This window comes from Misgurnus anguillicaudatus, chromosome 20, assembly GCF_027580225.2.
Source record: "Misgurnus anguillicaudatus chromosome 20, ASM2758022v2, whole genome shotgun sequence".
In the NCBI taxonomy this organism is placed as follows: Eukaryota; Metazoa; Chordata; class Actinopteri; order Cypriniformes; family Cobitidae; genus Misgurnus; species Misgurnus anguillicaudatus.
This window is the reverse complement of record NC_073356.2, coordinates 32,522,277-32,548,492: the sequence shown is the minus strand read 5'-3', so window position 1 is coordinate 32,548,492 and position 26,216 is coordinate 32,522,277. Positions and strand designations below refer to the sequence as shown.

The 26,216-nt window shown below is 38.2% G+C and overlaps 1 protein-coding gene and 1 long non-coding RNA gene across 3 annotated transcripts in view; one reads left to right on the top strand and one right to left on the bottom strand.

The window, feature by feature from the left end:
- Positions 1-2,329, bottom strand: part of atp1a3a (ATPase Na+/K+ transporting subunit alpha 3a) — a 37,498-nt gene extending 35,169 nt beyond the window's left edge. The window contains exon 1 of the mRNA XM_073858556.1: positions 1,999-2,329. Within this exon, the coding sequence (XP_073714657.1) occupies positions 1,999-2,004 (6 nt within the window). The 5' untranslated portion in view covers positions 2,005-2,329. The remainder of the gene's footprint in view (positions 1-1,998) is intronic.
- On the top strand, positions 52-23,259 carry LOC129454500 (uncharacterized). Of its 2 annotated transcripts, XR_012359801.1 has the most exons (4): positions 52-1,078; positions 4,754-4,883; positions 19,482-19,692; positions 23,134-23,259. It is a non-coding gene; the product is annotated as an uncharacterized lncRNA (long non-coding RNA). The 2 variants fall into 2 exon arrangements; XR_008647915.2 differs by lacking the exon at positions 23,134-23,259 and having other exon boundaries at positions 19,482-22,602.
- Positions 23,260-26,216: the final 2,957 nt, after the last annotated feature.

Below are 26,216 nucleotides of genomic sequence, written 5' to 3'. Positions count from 1 at the left end.
GTGGATAATTGCAAAATTATAAATTAAAACTTGTCAGGGAAGCATCACTGCCATCCTTGCGTTTTCTCTTTATTGACAAGATAACTTCTGAAAAGAGCTGAAGAAAATAATTTCGCATTGGCAATGGAAAGTCAAGCACTATGGGAGCACTAGTGCATTATGGGATACTTTTAAGGGCTCATTATAGTTTTACATAGGTCCTACGGCATAGCCTCGACGGCGTAGGCTACGACCTGCAATTACACATGCAGACAACTAGGAGGCAGTGTCCACTCCTGAAACCCACAGTAGGACGCAAGGGGTTCTTGTGGACCAATCACAGCGTTTGTGGTCCGTGTAGAACAGACGCGTTGTTAAAATTTTAGCAAGGTGCATGTCAGGCTACGATGTAGAACCTATGCACTTAACACTTTAGTGAAGTCCAATAGCCTACTGTAGTACACTGCACATCTGGGTAGTGGTGTGGTAGTTAAAACCAATCACAAAGAAACATTAACCCGATAGTAACTGCCCACAACTACTGCACCTGAGTCCCCTACATATCTTCTCAGTGTCTTCTCAAGGTGACAATGGGTAACCACCTGCTGGTAACCCATCTTTAACCTACACCCTTTTATTCCCTTCCTTTATCAGCTCAACCCCAACATACTCCAATGCATTATCTTGCAGATTGATTGGCTGAAGACCGATCAATCAAACGTGGCTGATTTTCTCCCCGCCCTCCAACCCTCGTGGCGCGGAATGGACCAATCGCTACTCATGCTCGGGAATTTCCACTCTCATTGATCAGCGCGTGCTTTGACGCAGTCACCGTCCACCCTCCGGACATCACGACCGACAACAGCAGGTCAAAATGACACAGACATCGCATGCATATAGAATATAATATATAGATGATATCGTTTGAAGGAGACTGTGGCCTCGCGCATCTCCACCTCGCGTGGTGCGTCACAGTATCGCCATATATTTTCACACTGACTGGAACAAATTGTCTCATGATAAGACTTTTAGATTGCAAATCGGGTCATCGCAAGGTCAAAATAACACGGACTGGATGCGTTTGGTGACATTAAATCTGGTACGTTGCCGTTTATAACATGAGTCAGCAAACCAGAAACTGGGGAACTGAAGACATCCATTTTGACGCAGTTGTCGTATGACCATTGTGCTCGCCTTTTGCATCATACGAATGTATGAAAACGTTTACGGTCATGAAAAGGGATCGGTCCAGATGCAGCCATCCAGCCCAAATCCATACGCCCCCACCCCATCTGTGGTTAACGCCTTTTCATTTGGGAGACTGATAGAAATTCTCCTCAGACTCGTGTTTGTAGTGTGCTGTCATGGATGAAATGACATCGCAAACTAAAAATATACATTATAAGCATAATGTGCATATTGGCTGCTTTCTATGATGATATATTAGGTGCCAGATATGACTTAAATGAGATAAAAAGTAACTATAACAACTGAATTTAATATATAACAGCGCGTGTACCATTGGATGTGCCGTTTATGTGCGATAACCTGGGCATCAATTTGACGATAACGATTCGTGTCTATATATTTTGTGTTTTTTAACCTGTCTGTGCCAAACATCTTTCATTCTGTGAGGTGTAATCATGATACAACTATTCCTAAATTTAAATCCACAGACATTGTTTCCTATTTTCTATTTAACTGCATCATGACGCACCGGAGAAATGATCCGATGTTGCCAGACCTGACGCAATTACCAAACGACCGAGCATCCTAATTTCACAATGTCAACGACGTTAAGCAAGGATAATGGCGAAATGTTGCCAGACGAACAACTGTAAAGATTTGCTTAGCATTTACAATATATATATATATATAATAGCGAAGATATTAAGTAGTTGGCAGTTATATCCACCTGTTAAATACATACAACAATACAATCCTCTCCACATACAGACGTGTTACCATGCAAAAAATGTCTATCCAGAATGTGCAGTGATTTAAAAAAGAGATTCTTACCCCCATCGTGGAGCCGTCAGTCGCTGTTTGGTCTATAAATCTGCGTTAAGCTGAAGCGGAGAAATTAAGCGGTTGAAGGATTGTCAGTGTTGAGACGACCCTCTCCTAACAGACGTCTAGAGATGTAATAAATGAAATCTGTATGCACTTGCAGCTATCATGTATAATAATGCACTAGACTGGGTCTACACCAAGAATAAACGTAAAGAATGGGCCAAGCTGCATTGGTTGTTCATGTGGCTGCCTTTGATATAATGATAGAAGAGCAGATGTAGCGCGCGAGATTATGAATCGTCTCGGGCTGAATCACTCCGGCGAGATGAGCCGACGCGCTCTGTCTGCTTCTCTGTGTCCTTCCGCGTCTATTGCCAGCAGTACAGCGCGTATCAGTCCGCCTGTGAAAGTAGGGCCGTAGGCTTAAACACGTATAATATGCAACATTGGTTTACTTACTGTCTACCAAATGTGGACTAATGAAGTTGGCTATTTATTTTGACTAGCCAATGCACAGAATAATGAAGCAAGACAACATTTCACTAAAAATATATTTATATACATACAAAAGTTATGTACTATGGCATTTTAAAAGGTCTTTGGAGTACCACATTTTTACTATTTATATATATGCATACTGTGCATACATGAATAAAGTAATTATTTTGTACCAAGAGGGTGCACTGTCACTTTACTTTTTGTAACATTTACATTCAGTGTAACAATCAACACCAGCTGAGAGAATCAAAACACATGCAGATCTCTGTAAAGCATTCAATAGCTATGTTTCTATTGGATCACCTATTTTTATAGCATTTTGGAATATTGCATAAAAATGCTGGATGGAAACGCCAAGATGAGCATAAATTCTAAAAATGTGCATAAAAACTTTCTGATAAGAAAACATGTGCATAGAAACACTTTAACTGAATAAGATGTGCATCAAAATGTCATGTGACTTTGCACATTGGACGGCATAACTGGACTAACCAACTAACAGAAATCAGTGCACAGCATCTGTGGAAGTTCTGAAATGAATAGATAAAGTCTGTCATCTCAATGGTTCAGTAATACAGGACACATCTCCACATCAGAAAGCATATTACAGGTGTATAGTGTTTCGCCTGCTTGCTCTGAAATTTTTAAATACAGTGGCTTTACGCTTTTCTTACTGATGTTTGCATAAACATATAAGTTAATATGCAACGTTGGATGGAGACATAGCTATATTAGCTGAATTACCCTTCACATTGCGGAAATTGACATTGTGAATTGAAAATACGGCCAATGGAAACACGGCAATTTCAAAAAACGTCCATATATTGCAAAAAAGCTTTTACGCTCGCATGATGTGGTTTTTAAGGCAATTTGGAAGAGGTGTATTTGCAAAACTTCAATGGAAACAGTTTATTCGCATTTTCAGGTCACCTAAAGTCACAATCATTATTTGAAGATGATGCCAGAGGTATGTACTAAATCCATGTTGTAATACTACTCTAAATAAATGTTCCCACTATTGTATCTATTTTCAATCCACAAAACATCCATAAGCCCCCTAAGGCTTCTCAAATGTATTTTGAATCTCAGCACATGTTCCCGAAGATTAACCAATACAACAGTGTTATTTGAACCCTGAAGCTGGCTGTAACCTCAGATCTCTGTGTTGTCCAGACAGATAGTATTAAATTAAAAGAAAAACATAATAAAATAGATTGAAGAGAGTAAATCTAATATACCAAAGAGCAGAAACAAAGAGTTGGCTGTGTTATTTGGGGTATAGGATCAAGGTAAAGACATTGTATTGTGTTTGTATTGGATGGGTGATATAGGGCAGAGGATCAGGTACTGTATATTCAAAAACAGTGAGTCAAACGGAGAGAGTTAAAAATGAGTAGAAGAGACAGAATGACTCAACCATCAACACAGAGTCTGAATAGAGAAGATTGTGAGAGAATAAATAAAGCATTGAAGATGTACAAAGAGAATTACAGGGCTGAAACAGAACAGAAAACGGGAGATAAATTGATGGCTTTCATCAGAAGATAAATGAGACCTAAAACACATTCAGAGTTGTATAATCACATTTCCAAGATGATTTTTGTACTTGCAGTACAATGCAAATAAAATATTTGTTCATGCATATTTGAAAACACATTTAAATAAGCCTTCACATTTATTTACAGGCTGTAATATTTCATATAAAACACTGTGCAGGTTTAGATGAGATTAAATGAGATTAGTGATTTTGGAGATGGCCTGACAACTTTCCAAGTATTTCATGAGACATTCAGTGGTGTCTAGGATGGATGCAAGGGTGATTATAATAAGTTTTAGTTTATACTGGCTATACTGTCATGGTTCAATATCGAGCTATTATTCATGTATTTAGCCCAAATGGTTTTGTTAGGAAACTTATGACCAACAGTAATAAAAAATATTTGCCTATAAGCACCCCTACTTACAGATGGTTTTATCATATAATTCCCAAATCTCATTTGAGCATAATTGGTTCTGTACTTAAACAAAATCAACAAGACATTGTTAAATCCAAGACATTACTTTCCAGCTGTGTTTTTAAAGACACAACATCCAAATACAGCGCTAGGATCAATAAATCTTTTAGAGTTGTTTTTAGCAATCCAAGCTTTTCATTATCTGTTTAAGGCCGCATCAGTCCGGTAAACAGTTTTTATACGACAAATTAGCTGACAGCATCCAATATACTTAACATCTGTCCCTCTTTAATTTCATTCTCCATCAGGTCTCCATAGCAACAGCTGCTAAGTAACCTTGCCCCCAATCATGTCAGTAAGACATTGAGAGAATGATGGAGTTGTGGGGTTGAAGGACGTGTTTAATTAACCTCTCAAAGCCAGGAATTCTCATTGCAGGTAATGAATTTAATCATTCAGAATTCAGAATAGTACACTGTAAAAAATTTGCCGCCAATTGTTTTGTTGAATCAACTAAATTTAGTAGACATGTCAACTTACTATTATTTATCTTGACAAGAGATGAGTTGCTTCAACTTATAAAATGAAGTTGACTTTTTTTAAAATTCATCTGTAGTTATAACAACTCATCTCTAGTCAAGATAAATAATAGTAAGTTAAAATGACTTGTAAATCTGAGTTGGTTCAACAAAAAAATTTGAGGAAACAAATAATTTTTACAGTTTGTCTGGAGTGCAATTGTGCAGATTACAAATTATTTGCATATATGTTGTTCCTCCCTTGCTCCATAAGCTCTGCAGCTATAGTCAAATTTCTGAGAGTAATCGTAAACAATAAACAGATAAATGCATTATTGATCCATAAGGTGAATATCAATGGTTTTGAGGGCGGGGGGGCTAAAACTATGAGGCACTGTATTTCTTAAATTTACATTTACACATTTATCCAAAGCGACTTACAAATGAGAGAGCAATTTACGTTTTGTCAATGAGCCAAAAAAAAGTAGTCTACCAAGTCTTACTTCACTCTAAAAATGGCTGGATTATTTTTAACCCAACTGCTGGGTTATTATACCCCATGGTTGCATAACAACAACCCAACATTGGGTAATTTTTACCCAGCAGGTGTTCTGTCCAATATTTACCCATTATGGGTCAAAAATAACTACAAAATAACAATTTTTAGAGTGTTGTAAGGTTAGTAACTTAAACCACTATAATGTATGACACTTGCATTACATGCGAACGGCCCCTAGAACTCTGTTTTTGTCTCCCTGTCTTGTCCTCGACCCCGAGGACAATGAGACAAACAGACCCAGTTCCTGTTGCTGTGAAGGTCATCGCACCACTGATCTACTGGCTGTCCTTCAACGTGATGCCGATGCGCGACCAACGACCACCGGCTGAACCAGTTTAATCCGCTTACCCCCTTCCTATCCCTACCGTATATATATATATATATATATATATATATATAAATATATTAATTTCTTCCAAGGGTTTTTGTCCTTCTAGGAGTTTTTCCCACCGGGTTTTCTCCTAGGGGGGTTTTTCGTCCCAGGGAGAGTCAGCCAACTTTGGCTTAACTTAGCACTTTACTGTATACGTTACATTATTAATACGCTAGCTTGTAGGGTTTAACCTTAGCCGTTATATTCTACTTCTTATATTATCTATTGATTTTCTGTGTTCTCCTTTACATCTACTCATGTAAAGCTGTTTTACAACAATTAACAATTGTGAAAAGCGCTATATAAATAAAATTGAATTGAGTAAAGATGAACAACATGAAAGACAGTTTTTTATAAATGAATAAACACAGCTAGATTGTGGATAAGTTGACAGTTAGGGGTTAGGAAGGTACAAACAATACACAGATAAAGTTTTTTTTAATAAATGACAGAAAACAAAGTAAATGCCCAAAAAGTGACTCAGTTTTTGCTGTGCACTCTAAAAAAATGCTGCAAAAAACAGCATTGTGTCAAAAATTGACAAACCCAGCTGTTGGGTTACATTTTCTATATTTTTATAATGTATTAATGCAGAAAATCTTATTTTCAACCCATCATTGGGTGAAAAATGGACAAGCCCAGCAGTTAGGTTGAAATACAGAAATACAGAAAATGTTTATATTTGACCCAACAATGAGTTAAAACAACACAGTTTTTTGGGATGAAACAACCCAGCATGGGTTTAATTACAACCCTGGGCTCGTCCCTTTTTGACCCAATGCTGGGTTGAACATAACCCAGTATTTTTTAAGTGTATGCCTGGTTGTTTTAACCCATTGTTGGGTCAAATACAAAAAATGTTCTGGGTTAATTTAACCCAACAGCTGGGTTCGTCGCTTTTTGACCTGATGCTGGGTTGAAAAGAACCTGTGCTGGGTTGTGTTAATGCCAAATCCCGTGTCATATTTACATATTTAGGGTTAATTTAACCCAGTGAATTTGTTTCTTTTTGACCCGATGCTAGGTTGAAAAGATCCTGTGCTGGGTTGTCTTAATGCCAAATCCTGTGTCATATTTACATATTTAGGGTTAATTTAACCCAATGGCTGGATTTGTTTCTTTTTGACCCGATGCTAGGTTGAAAAGATCCAGTGTGCTGGGTTGTCTTAATGCCAAATCCTGTGTCATATTTACATATTTAGGGTTAATTTAACCCAGTGGCTGGATTTGTTTCTTTTTGACCCGATGCTAGGTTGAAAAGATCCAGTGTGCTGGGTTGTCTTAATGCCAAATCCTGTGTCATATTTACATATTTAGGGTTAATTTAACCCAGTGGCTGGATTTGTTTCTTTTTGACCCGATGCTAGGTTGAAAAGATCCTGTGCTGGGTTGTGTTAATGCCAAATCCTGTGTCATATTTACATATTTAGGGTTAATTTAACCCAGTGGCTGGATTTGTTTCTTTTTGACCCGATGCTAGGTTGAAAAGATCCTGTGCTGGGTTGTGTTAATGCCAAATCATGTGTCATATTTACATATTTAGGGTTAATTTAACCCAGTGGCTGGATTTGTTTCTTTTTGACCCGATGCTAGGTTGAAAAGATCCTGTGCTGGGTTGTGTTAATGCCAAATCCTGTGTCATATTTACATATTTAGGGTTAATTTAACCCAGTGGCTGGATTTGTTTCTTTTTGACCTGATGCTAGGTTGAAAAGATCCTGTGCTGTGTTGTGTTAATGCCAAATCCTGTGTCATATTTACATATTTAGGGTTAATTTAACCCAGTGGCTGGATTTGTTTCTTTTTGACCTGATGCTAGGTTGAAAAGAACCTGTGCTGGGTTGTGTTAATGCCAAATCCTGTGTCATATTTACATATTTAGGGTTAATTTAACCCAGTGGCTGGATTTGTTTCTTTTTGACCCGATGCTAGGTTGAAAAGACCCTGTGCTGGGTTGTCTTAATGCCAAATCCTGTGTCATATTTACATATTTAGGGTTAATTTAACCCAGTGGCTGGATTTGTTTCTTTTTGACCCGATGCTAGGTTGAAAAGATCCTGTGCTGGGTTGTCTTAATGCCAAATCCTGTGTCATATTTACATATTTAGGGTTAATTTAACCCAGTGGCTGGATTTGTTTCTTTTTGACCCGATGCTAGGTTGAAAAGATCCTGTGCTGGGTTGTCTTAATGCCAAATCCTGTGTCATATTTACATATTTAGGGTTAATTTAACCCAGTGGCTGGATTTGTTTCTTTTTGACCCGATGCTAGGTTGAAAAGATCCTGTGCTGGGTTGTCTTAATGCCAAATCCTGTGTCATATTTACATATTTAGGGTTAATTTAACCCAGTGGCTGGATTTGTTTCTTTTTGACCCGATGCTAGGTTGAAAAGATCCTGTGCTGGGTTGTCTTAATGCCAAATCCTGTGTCATATTTACATATTTAGGGTTAATTTAACCCAGTGGCTGATTTGTTTCTTTTGACCCGATGCTAGGTTGAAAAGATCCTGTGCTGGGTTATCTTAATGCCAAATCCTGTGTCATATTTACATATTTAGGGTTAATTTAACCCAGTGGCTGGATTTGTTTCTTTTTGACCTGATGCTAGGTTGAAAAGATCCTGTGCTGTGTTGTGTTAATGCCAAATCCTGTGTCATATTTACATATTTAGGGTTAATTTAACCCAGTGGCTGGATTTGTTTCTTTTTGACCTGATGCTAGGTTGAAAAGAACCTGTGCTGGGTTGTGTTAATGCCAAATCCTGTGTCATATTTACATATTTAGGGTTAATTTAACCCAGTGGCTGGATTTGTTTCTTTTTGACCCGATGCTAGGTTGAAAAGATCCTGTGCTGGGTTGTCTTAATGCCAAATCCTGTGTCATATTTACATATTTAGGGTTAATTTAACCCAGTGGCTGGATTTGTTTCTTTTTGACCCGATGCTAGGTTGAAAAGATCCTGTGCTGGGTTGTCTTAATGCCAAATCCTGTGTCATATTTACATATTTAGGGTTAATTTAACCCAATGGCTGGATTTGTTTCTTTTTGACCCGATGCTAGGTTGAAAAGATCCAGTGTGCTGGGTTGTCTTAATGCCAAATCCTGTGTCATATTTACATATTTAGGGTTAATTTAACCCAGTGGCTGGATTTGTTTCTTTTTGACCCGATGCTAGGTTGAAAAGATCCAGTGTGCTGGGTTGTCTTAATGCCAAATCCTGTGTCATATTTACATATTTAGGGTTAATTTAACCCAGTGGCTGGATTTGTTTCTTTTTGACCCGATGCTAGGTTGAAAAGATCCTGTGCTGGGTTGTGTTAATGCCAAATCCTGTGTCATATTTACATATTTAGGGTTAATTTAACCCAATGGCTGGATTTGTTTCTTTTTGACCCGATGCTAGGTTGAAAAGATCCTGTGCTGGGTTGTCTTAATGCCAAATCCTGTGTCATATTTACATATTTAGGGTTAATTTAACCCAGTGGCTGGATTTGTTTCTTTTTGACCCGATGCTAGGTTGAAAAGATCCTGTGCTGGGTTGTCTTAATGCCAAATCCTGTGTCATATTTACATATTTAGGGTTAATTTAACCCAATGGCTGGATTTGTTTCTTTTTGACCCGATGCTAGGTTGAAAAGATCCAGTGTGCTGGGTTGTCTTAATGCCAAATCCTGTGTCATATTTACATATTTAGGGTTAATTTAACCCAGTGGCTGGATTTGTTTCTTTTTGACCCGATGCTAGGTTGAAAAGATCCAGTGTGCTGGGTTGTCTTAATGCCAAATCCTGTGTCATATTTACATATTTAGGGTTAATTTAACCCAGTGGCTGGATTTGTTTCTTTTTGACCCGATGCTAGGTTGAAAAGATCCTGTGCTGGGTTGTGTTAATGCCAAATCCTGTGTCATATTTACATATTTAGGGTTAATTTAACCCAGTGGCTGGATTTGTTTCTTTTTGACCCGATGCTAGGTTGAAAAGATCCTGTGCTGGGTTGTGTTAATGCCAAATCATGTGTCATATTTACATATTTAGGGTTAATTTAACCCAGTGGCTGGATTTGTTTCTTTTTGACCCGATGCTAGGTTGAAAAGATCCTGTGCTGGGTTGTGTTAATGCCAAATCCTGTGTCATATTTACATATTTAGGGTTAATTTAACCCAGTGGCTGGATTTGTTTCTTTTTGACCTGATGCTAGGTTGAAAAGATCCTGTGCTGTGTTGTGTTAATGCCAAATCCTGTGTCATATTTACATATTTAGGGTTAATTTAACCCAGTGGCTGGATTTGTTTCTTTTTGACCTGATGCTAGGTTGAAAAGAACCTGTGCTGGGTTGTGTTAATGCCAAATCCTGTGTCATATTTACATATTTAGGGTTAATTTAACCCAGTGGCTGGATTTGTTTCTTTTGACCCGATGCTAGGTTGAAAAGATCCTGTGCTGGGTTGTGTTAATGCCAAATCCTGTTTCATATATACATATTTAGGGTTAATTTAACCCAGTGGCTGGATTTGTTTCTTTTTGACCTGATGCTAGGTTGAAAAGAACCTGTGCTGGGTTGTGTTAATGCCAAATCCCGTGTCATATTTACATATTTAGGGTTAATTTAACCCAGTGAATTTGTTTCTTTTTGACCCGATGCTAGGTTGAAAAGATCCTGTGCTGGGTTGTCTTAATGCCAAATCCTGTGTCATATTTACATATTTAGGGTTAATTTAACCCAATGGCTGGATTTGTTTCTTTTTGACCCGATGCTAGGTTGAAAAGATCCAGTGTGCTGGGTTGTCTTAATGCCAAATCCTGTGTCATATTTACATATTTAGGGTTAATTTAACCCAGTGGCTGGATTTGTTTCTTTTTGACCCGATGCTAGGTTGAAAAGATCCAGTGTGCTGGGTTGTCTTAATGCCAAATCCTGTGTCATATTTACATATTTAGGGTTAATTTAACCCAGTGGCTGGATTTGTTTCTTTTTGACCCGATGCTAGGTTGAAAAGATCCTGTGCTGGGTTGTGTTAATGCCAAATCCTGTGTCATATTTACATATTTAGGGTTAATTTAACCCAGTGGCTGGATTTGTTTCTTTTTGACCCGATGCTAGGTTGAAAAGATCCTGTGCTGGGTTGTGTTAATGCCAAATCATGTGTCATATTTACATATTTAGGGTTAATTTAACCCAGTGGCTGGATTTGTTTCTTTTTGACCCGATGCTAGGTTGAAAAGATCCTGTGCTGGGTTGTGTTAATGCCAAATCCTGTGTCATATTTACATATTTAGGGTTAATTTAACCCAGTGGCTGGATTTGTTTCTTTTTGACCTGATGCTAGGTTGAAAAGATCCTGTGCTGTGTTGTGTTAATGCCAAATCCTGTGTCATATTTACATATTTAGGGTTAATTTAACCCAGTGGCTGGATTTGTTTCTTTTTGACCTGATGCTAGGTTGAAAAGAACCTGTGCTGGGTTGTGTTAATGCCAAATCCTGTGTCATATTTACATATTTAGGGTTAATTTAACCCAGTGGCTGGATTTGTTTCTTTTTGACCCGATGCTAGGTTGAAAAGACCCTGTGCTGGGTTGTCTTAATGCCAAATCCTGTGTCATATTTACATATTTAGGGTTAATTTAACCCAGTGGCTGGATTTGTTTCTTTTTGACCCGATGCTAGGTTGAAAAGATCCTGTGCTGGGTTGTCTTAATGCCAAATCCTGTGTCATATTTACATATTTAGGGTTAATTTAACCCAGTGGCTGGATTTGTTTCTTTTTGACCCGATGCTAGGTTGAAAAGATCCTGTGCTGGGTTGTCTTAATGCCAAATCCTGTGTCATATTTACATATTTAGGGTTAATTTAACCCAGTGGCTGGATTTGTTTCTTTTTGACCCGATGCTAGGTTGAAAAGATCCTGTGCTGGGTTGTCTTAATGCCAAATCCTGTGTCATATTTACATATTTAGGGTTAATTTAACCCAGTGGCTGGATTTGTTTCTTTTTGACCCGATGCTAGGTTGAAAAGATCCTGTGCTGGGTTGTCTTAATGCCAAATCCTGTGTCATATTTACATATTTAGGGTTAATTTAACCCAGTGGCTGATTTGTTTCTTTTGACCCGATGCTAGGTTGAAAAGATCCTGTGCTGGGTTATCTTAATGCCAAATCCTGTGTCATATTTACATATTTAGGGTTAATTTAACCCAGTGGCTGGATTTGTTTCTTTTTGACCTGATGCTAGGTTGAAAAGATCCTGTGCTGTGTTGTGTTAATGCCAAATCCTGTGTCATATTTACATATTTAGGGTTAATTTAACCCAGTGGCTGGATTTGTTTCTTTTTGACCTGATGCTAGGTTGAAAAGAACCTGTGCTGGGTTGTGTTAATGCCAAATCCTGTGTCATATTTACATATTTAGGGTTAATTTAACCCAGTGGCTGGATTTGTTTCTTTTTGACCCGATGCTAGGTTGAAAAGATCCTGTGCTGGGTTGTCTTAATGCCAAATCCTGTGTCATATTTACATATTTAGGGTTAATTTAACCCAGTGGCTGGATTTGTTTCTTTTTGACCCGATGCTAGGTTGAAAAGATCCTGTGCTGGGTTGTCTTAATGCCAAATCCTGTGTCATATTTACATATTTAGGGTTAATTTAACCCAATGGCTGGATTTGTTTCTTTTTGACCCGATGCTAGGTTGAAAAGATCCAGTGTGCTGGGTTGTCTTAATGCCAAATCCTGTGTCATATTTACATATTTAGGGTTAATTTAACCCAGTGGCTGGATTTGTTTCTTTTTGACCCGATGCTAGGTTGAAAAGATCCAGTGTGCTGGGTTGTCTTAATGCCAAATCCTGTGTCATATTTACATATTTAGGGTTAATTTAACCCAGTGGCTGGATTTGTTTCTTTTTGACCCGATGCTAGGTTGAAAAGATCCTGTGCTGGGTTGTGTTAATGCCAAATCCTGTGTCATATTTACATATTTAGGGTTAATTTAACCCAATGGCTGGATTTGTTTCTTTTTGACCCGATGCTAGGTTGAAAAGATCCTGTGCTGGGTTGTCTTAATGCCAAATCCTGTGTCATATTTACATATTTAGGGTTAATTTAACCCAGTGGCTGGATTTGTTTCTTTTTGACCCGATGCTAGGTTGAAAAGATCCTGTGCTGGGTTGTCTTAATGCCAAATCCTGTGTCATATTTACATATTTAGGGTTAATTTAACCCAATGGCTGGATTTGTTTCTTTTTGACCCGATGCTAGGTTGAAAAGATCCAGTGTGCTGGGTTGTCTTAATGCCAAATCCTGTGTCATATTTACATATTTAGGGTTAATTTAACCCAGTGGCTGGATTTGTTTCTTTTTGACCCGATGCTAGGTTGAAAAGATCCAGTGTGCTGGGTTGTCTTAATGCCAAATCCTGTGTCATATTTACATATTTAGGGTTAATTTAACCCAGTGGCTGGATTTGTTTCTTTTTGACCCGATGCTAGGTTGAAAAGATCCTGTGCTGGGTTGTGTTAATGCCAAATCCTGTGTCATATTTACATATTTAGGGTTAATTTAACCCAGTGGCTGGATTTGTTTCTTTTTGACCCGATGCTAGGTTGAAAAGATCCTGTGCTGGGTTGTGTTAATGCCAAATCATGTGTCATATTTACATATTTAGGGTTAATTTAACCCAGTGGCTGGATTTGTTTCTTTTTGACCCGATGCTAGGTTGAAAAGATCCTGTGCTGGGTTGTGTTAATGCCAAATCCTGTGTCATATTTACATATTTAGGGTTAATTTAACCCAGTGGCTGGATTTGTTTCTTTTTGACCTGATGCTAGGTTGAAAAGATCCTGTGCTGTGTTGTGTTAATGCCAAATCCTGTGTCATATTTACATATTTAGGGTTAATTTAACCCAGTGGCTGGATTTGTTTCTTTTTGACCTGATGCTAGGTTGAAAAGAACCTGTGCTGGGTTGTGTTAATGCCAAATCCTGTGTCATATTTACATATTTAGGGTTAATTTAACCCAGTGGCTGGATTTGTTTCTTTTGACCCGATGCTAGGTTGAAAAGATCCTGTGCTGGGTTGTGTTAATGCCAAATCCTGTTTCATATATACATATTTAGGGTTAATTTAACCCAGTGGCTGGATTTGTTTCTTTTTGACCTGATGCTAGGTTGAAAAGAACCTGTGCTGGGTTGTGTTAATGCCAAATCCTGTGTCATATTTACATATTTAGGGTTAATTTAACCCAGTGGCTGGATTTGTTTCTTTTGACCCGATGCTAGGTTGAAAAGATCCTGTGCTGGGTTGTGTTAATGCCAAATCCTGTTTCATATATACATATTTAGGGTTAATTTAACCCAGTGGCTGGATTTGTTTCTTTTTGACCCGATGCTAGGTTGAAAAGATCCTGTGCTGGGTTGTCTTAATGCCAAATCCTGTGTCATATTTACATATTTAGGGTTAATTTAACCCAATGGCTGGATTTGTTTCTTTTTGACCCGATGCTAGGTTGAAAAGATCCAGTGTGCTGGGTTGTCTTAATGCCAAATCCTGTGTCATATTTACATATTTAGGGTTAATTTAACCCAGTGGCTGGATTTGTTTCTTTTTGACCCGATGCTAGGTTGAAAAGATCCAGTGTGCTGGGTTGTCTTAATGCCAAATCCTGTGTCATATTTACATATTTAGGGTTAATTTAACCCAGTGGCTGGATTTGTTTCTTTTTGACCCGATGCTAGGTTGAAAAGATCCTGTGCTGGGTTGTGTTAATGCCAAATCCTGTGTCATATTTACATATTTAGGGTTAATTTAACCCAATGGCTGGATTTGTTTCTTTTTGACCCGATGCTAGGTTGAAAAGATCCTGTGCTGGGTTGTCTTAATGCCAAATCCTGTGTCATATTTACATATTTAGGGTTAATTTAACCCAGTGGCTGGATTTGTTTCTTTTTGACCCGATGCTAGGTTGAAAAGATCCTGTGCTGGGTTGTCTTAATGCCAAATCCTGTGTCATATTTACATATTTAGGGTTAATTTAACCCAATGGCTGGATTTGTTTCTTTTTGACCCGATGCTAGGTTGAAAAGATCCAGTGTGCTGGGTTGTCTTAATGCCAAATCCTGTGTCATATTTACATATTTAGGGTTAATTTAACCCAGTGGCTGGATTTGTTTCTTTTTGACCCGATGCTAGGTTGAAAAGATCCAGTGTGCTGGGTTGTCTTAATGCCAAATCCTGTGTCATATTTACATATTTAGGGTTAATTTAACCCAGTGGCTGGATTTGTTTCTTTTTGACCCGATGCTAGGTTGAAAAGATCCTGTGCTGGGTTGTGTTAATGCCAAATCCTGTGTCATATTTACATATTTAGGGTTAATTTAACCCAGTGGCTGGATTTGTTTCTTTTTGACCCGATGCTAGGTTGAAAAGATCCTGTGCTGGGTTGTGTTAATGCCAAATCATGTGTCATATTTACATATTTAGGGTTAATTTAACCCAGTGGCTGGATTTGTTTCTTTTTGACCCGATGCTAGGTTGAAAAGATCCTGTGCTGGGTTGTGTTAATGCCAAATCCTGTGTCATATTTACATATTTAGGGTTAATTTAACCCAGTGGCTGGATTTGTTTCTTTTTGACCTGATGCTAGGTTGAAAAGATCCTGTGCTGTGTTGTGTTAATGCCAAATCCTGTGTCATATTTACATATTTAGGGTTAATTTAACCCAGTGGCTGGATTTGTTTCTTTTTGACCTGATGCTAGGTTGAAAAGAACCTGTGCTGGGTTGTGTTAATGCCAAATCCTGTGTCATATTTACATATTTAGGGTTAATTTAACCCAGTGGCTGGATTTGTTTCTTTTGACCCGATGCTAGGTTGAAAAGATCCTGTGCTGGGTTGTGTTAATGCCAAATCCTGTTTCATATATACATATTTAGGGTTAATTTAACCCAGTGGCTGGATTTGTTTCTTTTTGACCTGATGCTAGGTTGAAAAGAACCTGTGCTGGGTTGTCTTAATGCCAAATCCTGTGTCATATTTACATATTTAGGGTTAATTTAACCCAGTGGCTGGATTTGTTTCTTTTTGACCTGATGCTAGGTTGAAAAGAACCTGTGCTGGGTTGTGTTAATGCCAAATCCTGTGTCATATTTACATATTTAGGGTTAATTTAACCCAGTGGCTGGATTTGTTTCTTTTGACCCGATGCTAGGTTGAAAAGATCCTGTGCTGGGTTGTGTTAATGCCAAATCCTGTTTCATATATACATATTTAGGGTTAATTTAACCCAGTGGCTGGATTTGTTTCTTTTTGACCCGATGCTAGGTTGAAAAGATCCTGTGCTGGGTTGTCTTAATGCCAAATCCTGTGTCATATTTACATATTTAGGGTTAATTTAACCCAGTGGCTGGATTTGTTTCTTTTGACCCGATGCTAGGTTGAAAAGATCCTGTGCTGGGTTGTGTTAATGCCAAATCCTGTGTCATATTTACATATTTAGGGTTAATTTAACCCAGTGGCTGGATTTGTTTCTTTTTGACCTGATGCTAGGTTGAAAAGAACCTGTGCTGGGTTGTGTTAATGCCAAATCCTGTGTCATATTTACATATTTAGGGTTAATTTAACCCAGTGGCTGGATTTGTTTCTTTTTGACCCGATGCTAGGTTGAAAAGATCCTGTGCTGGGTTGTCTTAATGCCAAATCCTGTGTCATATTTACATATTTAGGGTTAATTTAACCCAGTGGCTGGATTTGTTTCTTTTTGACCCGATGCTAGGTTGAAAAGATCCTGTGCTGGGTTGTCTTAATGCCAAATCCTGTGTCATATTTACATATTTAGGGTTAATTTAACCCAGTGGCTGATTTGTTTCTTTTGACCCGATGCTAGGTTGAAAAGATCCTGTGCTGGGTTATCTTAATGCCAAATCCTGTGTCATATTTACATATTTAGGGTTAATTTAACCCAGTGGCTGGATTTGTTTCTTTTTGACCTGATGCTAGGTTGAAAAGATCCTGTGCTGTGTTGTGTTAATGCCAAATCCTGTGTCATATTTACATATTTAGGGTTAATTTAACCCAGTGGCTGGATTTGTTTCTTTTTGACCTGATGCTAGGTTGAAAAGAACCTGTGCTGGGTTGTGTTAATGCCAAATCCTGTGTCATATTTACATATTTAGGGTTAATTTAACCCAGTGGCTGGATTTGTTTCTTTTGACCCGATGCTAGGTTGAAAAGATCCTGTGCTGGGTTGTGTTAATGCCAAATCCTGTTTCATATATACATATTTAGGGTTAATTTAACCCAGTGGCTGGATTTGTTTCTTTTTGACCCGATGCTAGGTTGAAAAGATCCTGTGCTGGGTTGTCTTAATGCCAAATCCTGTGTCATATTTACATATTTAGGGTTAATTTAACCCAGTGGCTGGATTTGTTTCTTTTGACCCGATGCTAGGTTGAAAAGATCCTGTGCTGGGTTGTGTTAATGCCAAATCCTGTGTCATATTTACATATTTAGGGTTAATTTAACCCAGTGGCTGGATTTGTTTCTTTTTGACCTGATGCTGGGTTGAAAAGATCCTGTGCTGGGTTGTCTTAATGCCAAATCCTGTGTCATATTTACATATTTAGGGTTAATTTAACCCAGTGGCTGGATTTGTTTCTTTTGACCCGATGCTAGGTTGAAAAGATCCTGTGCTGGGTTGTGTTAATGCCAAATCCTGTTTCATATATACATATTTAGGGTTAATTTAACCCAGTGGCTGGATTTGTTTCTTTTTGACCCGATGCTAGGTTGAAAAGATCCTGTGCTGGGTTGTGTTAATGCCAAATCCTGTTTCATATTTACATATTTAGGGTTAATTTAACCCAGTGGCTGGATTTGTTTCTTTTTGACCCGATGCTAGGTTGAAAAGATCCTGTGCTGGGTTGTGTTAATGCCAAATCCTGTTTCATATATACATATTTAGGGTTAATTTAACCCAGTGGCTGGATTTGTTTCTTTTGACCCGATGCTAGGTTGAAAAGATCCTGTGCCGGGTTGTCTTAATGCCAAATCATGTGTCATATTTACATATTTAGGGTTAATTTAACCCAGTGGCTGGATTTGTTTCTTTTGACCCGATGCTAGGTTGAAAAGATCCTGTGCTGGGTTGTGTTAATGCCAAATCCTGTGTATATATACATATTTTCTACGTGCGTCCCCCCTTGTATAGGGTGCAAAATTTATGACAAAAACAATTCTAAAATGTAACATTTTAATTAAACAAAACATATTAAATTGTACAAAGTAGTGATGTTGGTTAGATGTTGGTTTAATTACACACAATTTATGATAAATTAATGTATTTTATAAAATGTCATAAAACTGGGGCCTCCCTGGCACCGTCTCACGGCCCCCCGGAGGGCCCCGGACCCCAGTTTCAGAACCACTGATTTAGGGTTAATTTAACCCAGTTGCTGGATTTGTTCCTTTTTGACACAACGCTGGGTTGAAAAGAACCCAGCATATTTTAGAATGTAAGAATGCATACCATTGTATTGTGTCTTCCATGCTAATATTACAGAACAATGGAAGTATTCTTGAAGATATAAGATGTTTGCACATCCTAGGACTGGGAACCTGACTTGTTTGCTAAAGCCTTTCTACCTCCCGTTTTCTCGTAGTCTCAAGCTGTTTTCTGTGTTACCATTCTTGTTAAGCATCTCTTCTTGTTCTCCATCTACCCAAAAACAACCGTATAACAACAGTAGGCTGTTACCAAATCTACTCAGACAAACAAGGCACGAATATAGGCAGAGATGATTAACATAACATATGCAGGATAAAATGTCACTGGAAAAAAAATTACGTTTGGAAGGTTAAATTGCATGATCCAGCCAAATGTTTAGCATTTCTAAATGCAAAAACCCCTGCAGTTATATGTCAGGTCTGATATGCAGACAAAAAAATGTAATCAGTCCAGCTATGATACATTCATTTATGCAGCCAGGTTATTGAAAAGTCAAATCTGGATATATATATATAGCCATGATATCTCCATACGTCAGCGAGTAAAAATAGCAGCAGAGATAGCCATGGTGTCTCCCATCTTCCTCTATCGATTTGCCCAAGATGTGATTTAACTGCGCTTCCCTCATTATCACATTACAAGCCATTACTATTAAACTAAGACTCTGCCTTTTTACTATCTCAGCAAACCTTTTCCCATTTCATCAGGTATTAAATCACCGAAAAGCCCCTTTTAAAAATATAAGCACATCAGTATTTCCTCTCGTGGATTATCCTCTTTCTATTATTTCCCTTTATCTTGTTACATGCATATGATTCATGCAAACTAGTTCCTCAAAATCAATACTATAGTTTGCATGCATGTGATTACAAAATCCTTATAACCTTGCTTCGTCCTTTTTTATCGGTTTAAGATCTCCCATTGAAAACTATTGCAGCGTTAGCTTTGCACTTTTGGTTTTAGTATGAAACGGTTACACTTTCTGATTAATTTGTGTTTAATGTACATACAGTACTTTATTATTTGAATTAAAATGTTAATAAATTGCTCTGATCCCAAGATGGGAGTCATTTTTAATGCTCTTGTCTCTTTAAGTCCCAGCTGAGGACTCAGCCAATCAGTGAAGAGATGCTGTGAATGTCCTTGCCAACGACCTTGATGAACAGAAAATAGGAGGACAGAAAACAAGTGTGAAAAGCATTGATAATGCTTTTCAGTCAGAGGAAGAGTGAGTGATGGGTAAAAGGAAAAAAAGAGAGAGAGATTAATGGAGGGATGCTGATAGGGAAACACACCAATCCGGCTGGTGAGCGCACTCGGCATCCCCCATCTCTCCTCCATCCCACCCCTCCCTTGCCTGTCTCTACATCTCACCTCCTCCCCCATTCCCTGACTACATCTATGTGCGTAAATGTTTCATAATCTCTGTATTTGTACTCAAAGGGCTTCAGGCTGAAAGAAAAAACACATCAATGAAAGAGCCGGGCTTGCTCTCTTTCTCTCTCCTCTGCTCCTTACACATGGATGAGTTTGACAGGTGGTCTTCCCGAGCAATAACACATTAATACACAGAGCAATAAAACACACACACACAAAGTACACAGGGGTAAACCTATAATATGTGCCACCCTTATAAAACAAGAAATGCATTTTGTAATAAGCAAATGGAAGCAGACTTTCCATGTATCATAGTTGTGCGCTTACTAAGGTAAGTGCCTTAAACATACTTTCTGCTAGTACAACCAGCTCGCGCAAAACCATTCATGTGTGCGTCCCTGTTAAACATACACTAAATATTGATTTCACATTGATTTCAATCTTGGTCATGATCTGACTCAGTCAATATTAAAGATATCATGTTCATTACATTATGCTGTCCATTATTACACCTGTCCAAAACATAATGTCTAATATATATCTTTATACCCTGATACAATTATCACTTTTGTGTGGCTATGGCAAAAAAGTCACAAATCTGAATTTGATGCTTTATATTTAGCTATAAAGAAGTCACTTGAATTGTTTAACTTTTAAATTTTTCCAGAAATGAATGACACATTTATTTACATTGAAGAGCATAGGCCATAACTAAAGAAGTGTATTTCATTTATTTGAATATTTTAAAATATTTATGGATGGGACGGTATGAAAAGTTCATATCATGACCAAAGTTATCACGGTTATCAATATTATCATGGTTTTGTTAAAATTAGATGGAAATGCTCAAAAAGAACTGTAATGAAATGTAATGATAATTACATTTTAAACGATTATACTAATCATCAGGACATTTTATTGTGGTTAATCGTGAAACCAGTAATCGTCCCATCCCTATTTCATATAAATATATAAAAAATCAAAATATTGAGAAAATCACATTTAAAGTTGTCCAAATGAAGTTAGCAACACGCAAATAAATTTTTATATATGTACTGTATGGTAGGAGATTTACAAAATATCTTCATTGAACACGATTTTTACATATATCCTAATGATTTTTGGCATTAAAAAAATCATGCAGACTGTTGGGAAAATGCATTGTTTTAGTTGTGATCAGACTTAAAATATTTGACTTGTGGATGCTGACATCTGGCACAAATTTGATGCTGGGAGAATAAAAGGGACATGTTTTTATATTGACCAAATTAAATGTGTTAATGTATCTTTTGCGATCTATGGCAGGCATGGGTGGACAGATAATTACTCAACATGTTTAATCTGAGTGATTTCATAAGTTATTTACGCCTGCTGGCTGTGTAAAAACGTTGCTTTGTTCCGCTATTTTGAATGGAAGTCAATGGAAGGTCTGTTTTTTCCCCCAAAAAGGGGCGGTGAAGAAATTTACGACGAATTTTAGTTCCCGGATGTGCCGGTAGTCTGTATAACAAAAGTATCTAATTACAATCTTACAGTCTTTCACACTCCACTGGGTCCTAGTGCTCCATTTAAAACCCATCTGAAATGTTTCAATGATGACCTTGGAAGAAACCAACTCCAAAAAAGCAGAAGATATGACAGGAACATAAATGTAGACATGATAGCAGGTCTAGAATCAGCTTACCACATACTGATGGTCAATACTTTTAAATGACACAATTTCATTAACAAATATAGAATAGTAAATCAAATTTGTAAACATCAAATTACAAGATTAGTTACTAAAGCACCATCTGACCAAACATATATGACGCTGAAGCTGTGGGTAGTGGTAAGCATCTGCTTGAGTTGTGGTGCCCATGAAGACAATGCAGGTTTGAATGGGGCTCATTTGTTAAAGCAACACTAAAGAGTTTTTGCTCTTTGCTCCCCCTACAGGTTAGAAGCGTAATTGTCCATTACAACTGTCGTAAATAATTTAGCCTACTGCAGCATAGCTGGCTCTGATTGGATTGTAGGTCTGCCGTAAAGCAAGTTTTTGTAGTTTTCACTCGACTACAGGACCGCGACCCGACGGTTGGAAACTTCTTTAGTGCGGTTTTGGCCGATAGAGGGCTGCAAAGCGAATGTGAAGGTGCCGTTCACCTTGTTTCGAGTGGATGAACGACTGAAACTTTTTGGGAAATGTTATTTTAAGGTTCCTTTAATGCATTAGTTAACATGAATTTATGTTAATTTGAACATTTACTAATACATTTTGTAAAATTAAAAGCACAATGAACTAACATAAACAATTTCATTGAAATTAACTAACATTAAAAATGATGATAAACTATACGGATCATTGTTGATTTATGTTAGCTAATGTATCAACTAATGTTACCAAATATAACTTTATTATAAAGTGTTCCAAATATTGTAACTTATTATAATTTCCTGCCCTAAAAATATATTTTTTTCTAATAAATTCTATCTTATTCTTATTTCACCTTCATTTTTCTTTCTGTCATCATCTGTTATGAATGAAGCTTGCATTGGGAGGGTGTGTGTGTTTTGCGTGTTATCGAGGGGAATCGCTGGGGTTGGTTTAATTTTAGCAAACACGAAGTCCCTTCTACCTATCCATCAGATCTATAAATAACCACTTTCTTGCTGGCTCATTCGATCACATCCACTTCTACGTATACAAAGTCTCAAGAGTACCAGAATACAGAGAGAAATAGATGGAGAGGGGAGGGGAACTGGAGGAGGTTGCTAAGAAACCATGTCCTACCAGGTCATGTGACTGGAGATGGCACTGACATGTAATGCAATCTCACTCACGACCCAACTCATGCACACAAACTCATCGTTTACAAACCCAATAAGAAAGTGTATATGAGTAGCTCAGATGCAAAAGCCTCTAAACACCACCTTCGTCAAAAATGAGATAAAGATATTAACCAAATGCACTTGGCACAGATTATATGTTCATTTATATATTTTTGCTTAAAATCTGCCTTATCCCGGCCTCAGGTCATGCCACTGCAGGGCCCATGCTGGCTTTTTGTGGGCACAGTGGGCTAGGGCCAACCCACACCAAACCTTTAAAAAGCCCAGTGTGGGCTTGGCCAGGGTAAAGCCCAAAGCTTTGTGCTCAGCTCTGGCTTTCTGTGAGCAGCCCACGCTAGCAGACTGCCCTCATTAATCCCATTCGGCCCCAGAGCAACTTTTGGACCTTTGGGCCCATGCATGTTTTGTGTTGGCAGCCCACGTTCTGTTTGGCTGTTTTTGAAATTTTTATTTAAAATTCAATACAACCTTATAACTCTTTATAATATTTTTTTGCATGGGATTGTGTCTACAATTTTGGTATTTTCCTTCCTGTTAGACTGCCTATCCAGGAACCATTGGTGGGTGTAAAGCCCAAGGCCCTGTCCCAAATGGCAGACTCAGGACTTGTGGACCTCCTCAGAGTCCACACTTTGATGACATCATCAGGGTTCCCTCACTTCAAATTCAAGGACCTTTCAAGGACTTTCCAGGTCCAATACCCTCAAATTCAAAGACTAAATGTGGGGACACATTTCAAGCAAGAACAAGGTTACATTGTGTTGCCTTTTAAGATACATTTCTACAGTTCCCTTTCGAGGGAACTCACGCTGCGTCACTGCAATGACACTTTGGGGATGCCTCCAGGGGTAAGTGTGTCTGAATGTGTATATCAAATTCAACCAATAGTGAGACTTAATGACAAAGACAGGGTGACGCGGGAGCCAGGAAGTATATCGCTATCTGAAATATTGCCAAAGATGGCATAACAGGGACGCAGGAAGTATGGCAAGGGAGACGCAGCATCTCGTTCCCTTCTCAGGGAACAGTTAAAATTTTTTAAGGGCCTTAAATTCTTTTCCCCAGATTTACAAACTTTCAAGGATTTCAAGGACCCGTGGGAACCCTGCATCATGTAGTGCAGACCTTAGGGATCCTTGACGCGAGTCCAAGAGGGCGCACCGGAGTCATATTTTGGGACAGACTTGAGCATCATGCCATAAATAGGAAGAGAAGTTGCCTATCAGTATGAACTCCTCCCTTCCGTCGTCTGTTTGCTCTTTCGCAAGGACTTCTGGGTTGGTAAAGTGTGCAAAGCCTGCAGCAGTGCGGGCTTCGCCGAAGATCGCATCAAGGGTGCAAAGGGGGCGCTAATGAGCACACTTCGGAGTGTAAAATTGACAGATGCGACACCCTACGGACTCGTAGACTAAGCTAGCACACGCAATTTAAGGCCACGAGACCGAAAGTACACATGAAGCATGCCATTTGGGGCAGGGCCCAAGTTGCCACTAGGACATGGGCATGTAATCCTGCTCCTGAAGGACCTGTGTCTCTGCAGAGTTTGCTCCAACCCTAATCAAACACACCTGATCAAGCTAATCAAGGTCTTCCTAGGCAGACTAGATACAGGTATATTGAGGGAAGTTTCAGTTAAACTCTGCAGCACATCGGCCCTCTGGGACCGTGTTTGGACATCTCTGCTGTAAGACAATGCTCCTTTCAGTCAAGACCTCCTGATTCTGAAGTTTAGTGTGATAAAGGTGTGGTTGCGGAATTCAAGAGCGGGTGGAGGAAAGGAACGCTCTGTTTAGTTGAGAGACCTCAAGGGAAGAGTGACCCCTGTTAAAAATATGTTTTGGTGTTCTAATGTAACTTTAGTTACTGTAGTGTGTAATGTTGCGGTTAGAGCTTAAATAATACCTGCAAAATGATAAAGGACAAAGTTTACTGCCAGGCGATATATTTTCTTTAATAAAATTCCCAAAGCCTACAGCGAACAGCTGGTTTGGACTACAGACCTCTACTTCCTGGTTGAATGACTTCAATATAAGAGTTTTTGACTGAACTGTGTCCACTGGAATATGTCAGTCGCCAGCTAAGCTCAAACAGCTCAGGCTAAGCTAATCTGCTGTCGAATCACAACAAACTAAACAAACAACAAAATCAGAACTCATTACGTATTTCTGAAGGAGGGACTTCATAGAACAAGGAAGACATCAGCCCGTTTTTAGGACAGTGGTATAGAGATAGGTAAATTGTGTAAAAATACTTCATTTTTTTCATACAGGAAACATGAACATGTGTTATATTGCACACCTTAAACGCAATTATAGCTTCAAAACACAGGAAAAACGGGACCTTTAAATATGCATTTTAGTCTGGGACTAGACTTGAACCCTGTCTAGGAAAACCACCGCACAATGTTACACAAATGTGTGCACACACAAAGAGAGAGAGAGAGAGAGAGAGAGAGAGAGAGAGAGAGAGAGAGAGAGAGACGCAGGCACGCACACACAATTAATCAGCATTAAAACATGATTCACTCTCTCCATATCAAAGTAATATATAAATGATATTCAGAAACACATCGTATGATTGAATCTATGTTGATTAAATGAATGTACTGTTTATAAAAATAAACACTAGATGCGATTTAAGGTCATTACATAAGTGATGACCTCAAAGGATCAATCAAAGCACATGTAGCAGTTGCTACATGCTAGCTTATTGGTTGCTTAGAAAATCATTTTGAGTGATACATCACCGGCATTCAGCAAGCCATACACTTTGTACAAAGGCAGATTAAAAGGTTTAGTCAGGCTTTCTATTTTTCTAGGCACACTTCCATAGACTTTTGGATTATCATAAAAAATAAGTGTTTTGCTTTTAAAAACGCTTCATTTGTCCAACGCTTTGCCCAAAAAAATTTTATTTACAGATTAATGCAACTTTTATGAATTTTGAAGACGAAATTTGTCTTTTAATATTTCTAGTAAATCCATTTACACTTCAAAATGAAGTATTCATCTGTGAAAATTAACTTCTTGGACAAAACGTGCAAGTCATAAACTTTTGTTAAACACAGAGTTTATTTTTTGTGATAATCCAAAAGTGAGAAAAATTAATTGGATTTTTTTGCGAGAGAACCAGTCGATCTCACAAAAAAATCATACATATTTTACGAGTTGGCTAATTTACTTGTGCAAAATCTTACGATTCTCATGAAAAAGCATCAATGAAATCGAACCCCTAACCCCAACGTCACAGGGGTCAAGGCAAATCATAAAACTTATGAATGTCGTTGTATGAATTGATACGAATTAGCCAACTCGTAAAATATGTACAAATTCTCGTGAGATAGCATTGGTGTCCCCCTAACTTCCAGATTGGCATACAAAAATATGTCATCTACGCGGCACTCTATTGGACGCATCAACACCATCTTGTCAGTTCGTAACAAGTTTACGAGCTGCCTAATTGTATTAAGTTTGTACAATCTCATTTGCACATTTTAGAACGTTGAGCAAGGATTACATTTAGGGGTGGAGCTTCATTCTTGCTTTCTTCCAATAATCATACATTTTTGTATGACTCACACTGTAGCTACATTCTCCTGTGAGATCAGGTTGGATGCACAAA